General features: G+C 61.1%; 1 protein-coding gene across 1 annotated transcript in view; it reads right to left on the bottom strand.

Moving 5' to 3' along the window:
- The window catches only part of VDAG_01918 (phosphopantetheinyl transferase), a gene marked incomplete at both ends in the record, with an annotated part of 1,112 nt that extends 258 nt beyond the window's left edge, over positions 1 to 854 (bottom strand). The window contains 2 exons of the mRNA XM_009657947.1: positions 105 to 655; positions 753 to 854. Of these exons, the coding sequence (XP_009656242.1) occupies positions 105 to 655; positions 753 to 854 (653 nt within the window). The remainder of the gene's footprint in view (positions 1 to 104; positions 656 to 752) is intronic.
- Between the last annotated feature and the right edge of the window lie 1,653 nt (positions 855 to 2,507).

Raw genomic sequence — 2,507 nt, 5'->3', positions numbered from 1 at the left:
CTCCTCCCACCCCCCCCCCCCACCCCCCGGCCCGCCGAACCCCCGAAACTCGAGATCCTTGAGCCACGGCGCCCAGCAGCGCCTCGCCCGTCATCTTGACGTACGCCTCGCGCAGGCACCACAGCGCGTAGAAGCACCGCAGCTGAAAGTCGGCGACCTCGTCGGCCGACGCGCCGTCGCCGGGCCGCCCGGGGAGCTGATGCACGGGCGCCATGATGCCGTGCTGCAGGTAGGCGACCTCGCGCGGCGAGAGGACATCGGCGTGGACGTCGACAAAGTGCGGCCAGCCCTCGGCAGCGATGGTGGCGCGGTCGCGGACGCGGCGCTCCGAGGTGCAGACGACATCGACGCCGACGTCCCACTCGAGGGCGCCGGGGTCCTGGTCGTCGTGCACGGCGATGAGAGCCACGAGGCCGGCTTGGTGGCTCACGTTGAAGCGCAGGGGCTCGCGGCCGGCGGGGTCGCGCCAGGTCGGCTTGGCGGTCGGGGTGTCGCGGATGGGCACGGCGCGAGACCAGGGGACGCCGCAGAAACGGGCAGTGGCGTGACGCTTGAGGAGGTGCGAGCCCAGCGACAGCTTGGCGTCGCGGACGTGGTAGAAGCGAAGGACGCCGGCACGCTCGTCGGGCGTCAGGAGCGCCAGGGCACGAGAGGCCTGGGATCTGTCAGTAAGGGACGACCCTGTACTGTACGTGCTTGGCCCGAGGAGAAACTCGGGGTTGCGAAGACGAGGGAGGGGAACGGCATCTCACGGCATGTTCGAGATCCTTGGTCCTGGTGGCCTCGGGCCAGAGGGTCCGGGTATCGAGAATCCACTGGACGAGATGGGGTCTATCGGAAGATGACGAGGACATGGCTGTGTTTCAAGGCCCTCGGCTGCTGTTTGAAACGGGGGACAACAGAGGACGCTTCAGGAGGCCAGAGGGCATTCGGCTGCCAAAGGGCATTCAGCTGTAGTGATCTTCGTTCCGGGTTTCGAACATCAGGCCATTGGGATTGTTTGCCAACGACGCGGCCCTGTCGCGAAACTGGATCAGTGTCATTGCCGTCAGCTCACAAGGAAGACGGTCGTGAGTCGTGACACCTTGTTGCAGCCTCGACGGTCAGTGGCCAGTCGAGGCGGGTCGTCTGCGACATGCGTGCAATTAGCCGTGTCTGTGACGCCCCGATACCTGAACTTGTCTCAACCTCACCTCAATGGGTCCCTGGGTCCCTGGGTCCCTGGGCCCCTCGTCACTGCTGCGTCTGCTCATATCTTGCCACAATTGGAAGGTATAAGACTGGCTGCTTCCTGCCCGTTCATCCCACCATTTCCCATCTCGTCAGCGCAGTTCTCCGATTCATCTCGAGAACCTGCTTCGCAGCAGAGGCCCCGCCAAATCACCTCCCTCCCCTCCCTCATCATCCCACGCATGCCACCATGCATCGCCAACTGAGCCTCCCCCGTTCCGCCCGCCGTGCGAGCAGTCCAGCATCTCTTTTTCCGACTGCTTCGTGCCCATGACGTCAACCCACGAGCGTCGAACAGGCCAGGAGCGCCATTTTTCTATCGCTGTTCCGCTGGAAGATGACCCTCTGGGCTGTCTGAAGCGTTGAACACCACCCTTTATTTTTAGTCGATCCTCCTGCTTTTCCCTCGTGGGAGGGCAGTCGAGGATCCTTCTTTTTCAAGACGCCGTTCCACTTTGCTGCTGGAAGGTTGACCGCAGAGCCTTCGCGTCGATCCGGCCTGCCTCTCCCCTTCGCTACCGACAACACCATGACCGGCGGCCTGCTTGCCCCTTACGCTCAGTCAACACCATCTCTCAAGCAGGCCACTGTCGCCGTCGCCGGCTACGAATGACGAGACCCTGTGTCCGCTAGAAGTGCCACGGACCCTGAAGCGCGAACGCCCTCCCTCGTTTTTCTGCACTTCCCAGGTCCCCTTTTTGGGGGGGCTTGGGGGGTCAAGGGCCGAAGAATTTGAGCCGATCCTCTCGCGGCCCTGCCCTCCATCCCGCCTCGCCTCTACACGCTGCACCCTAGCGGTCCAGGTTTGCAGGCAGGAAGCCGTGGCCAGCGTCGTCGCTCGAGCAGCGATCACAGGCAGGGCGGACATTTGTTCCCACATGTCGCGGTCCCTGGTCGTCTACACTTTTCTCTTCTTTATTATAAAGACTTCTGCCTTTTTTTCAAGAAGTTTCAGCCCATCATAACGCCGAGAGTTGGGCAGCCCCATGAAGCGTAGGGGATGACAAGGCCGCCTCTTCTTTATTTGTCGAGTGCCTCGTCGAAACTGCGTGGAGGGTCCCTTGCTGAGCCTGGACCTTTTCGTCGGTGCGGGGGATTCATTGGTATCTGAGCTTGCTTTCTGAGAAGAGGAGTGCGAGATACTTACCAATCAGGCTCATTTGGAGGATGTAAATGGGACATAGACTTCATTCTCAGTTTTTGCCGTTGTAGCTTATTGATAATTTGACTAATGCTTGTGTTTTCTCCTTCCTAGGCATATTCTCCTTTGAAACTGA

Source organism: Verticillium dahliae, genomic scaffold (assembly GCF_000150675.1).
Source record: "Verticillium dahliae VdLs.17 supercont1.3 genomic scaffold, whole genome shotgun sequence".
Classification (NCBI taxonomy): domain Eukaryota; kingdom Fungi; phylum Ascomycota; class Sordariomycetes; order Glomerellales; family Plectosphaerellaceae; genus Verticillium; species Verticillium dahliae.
This window is presented reverse-complemented; position numbering and strand designations above follow the sequence as displayed.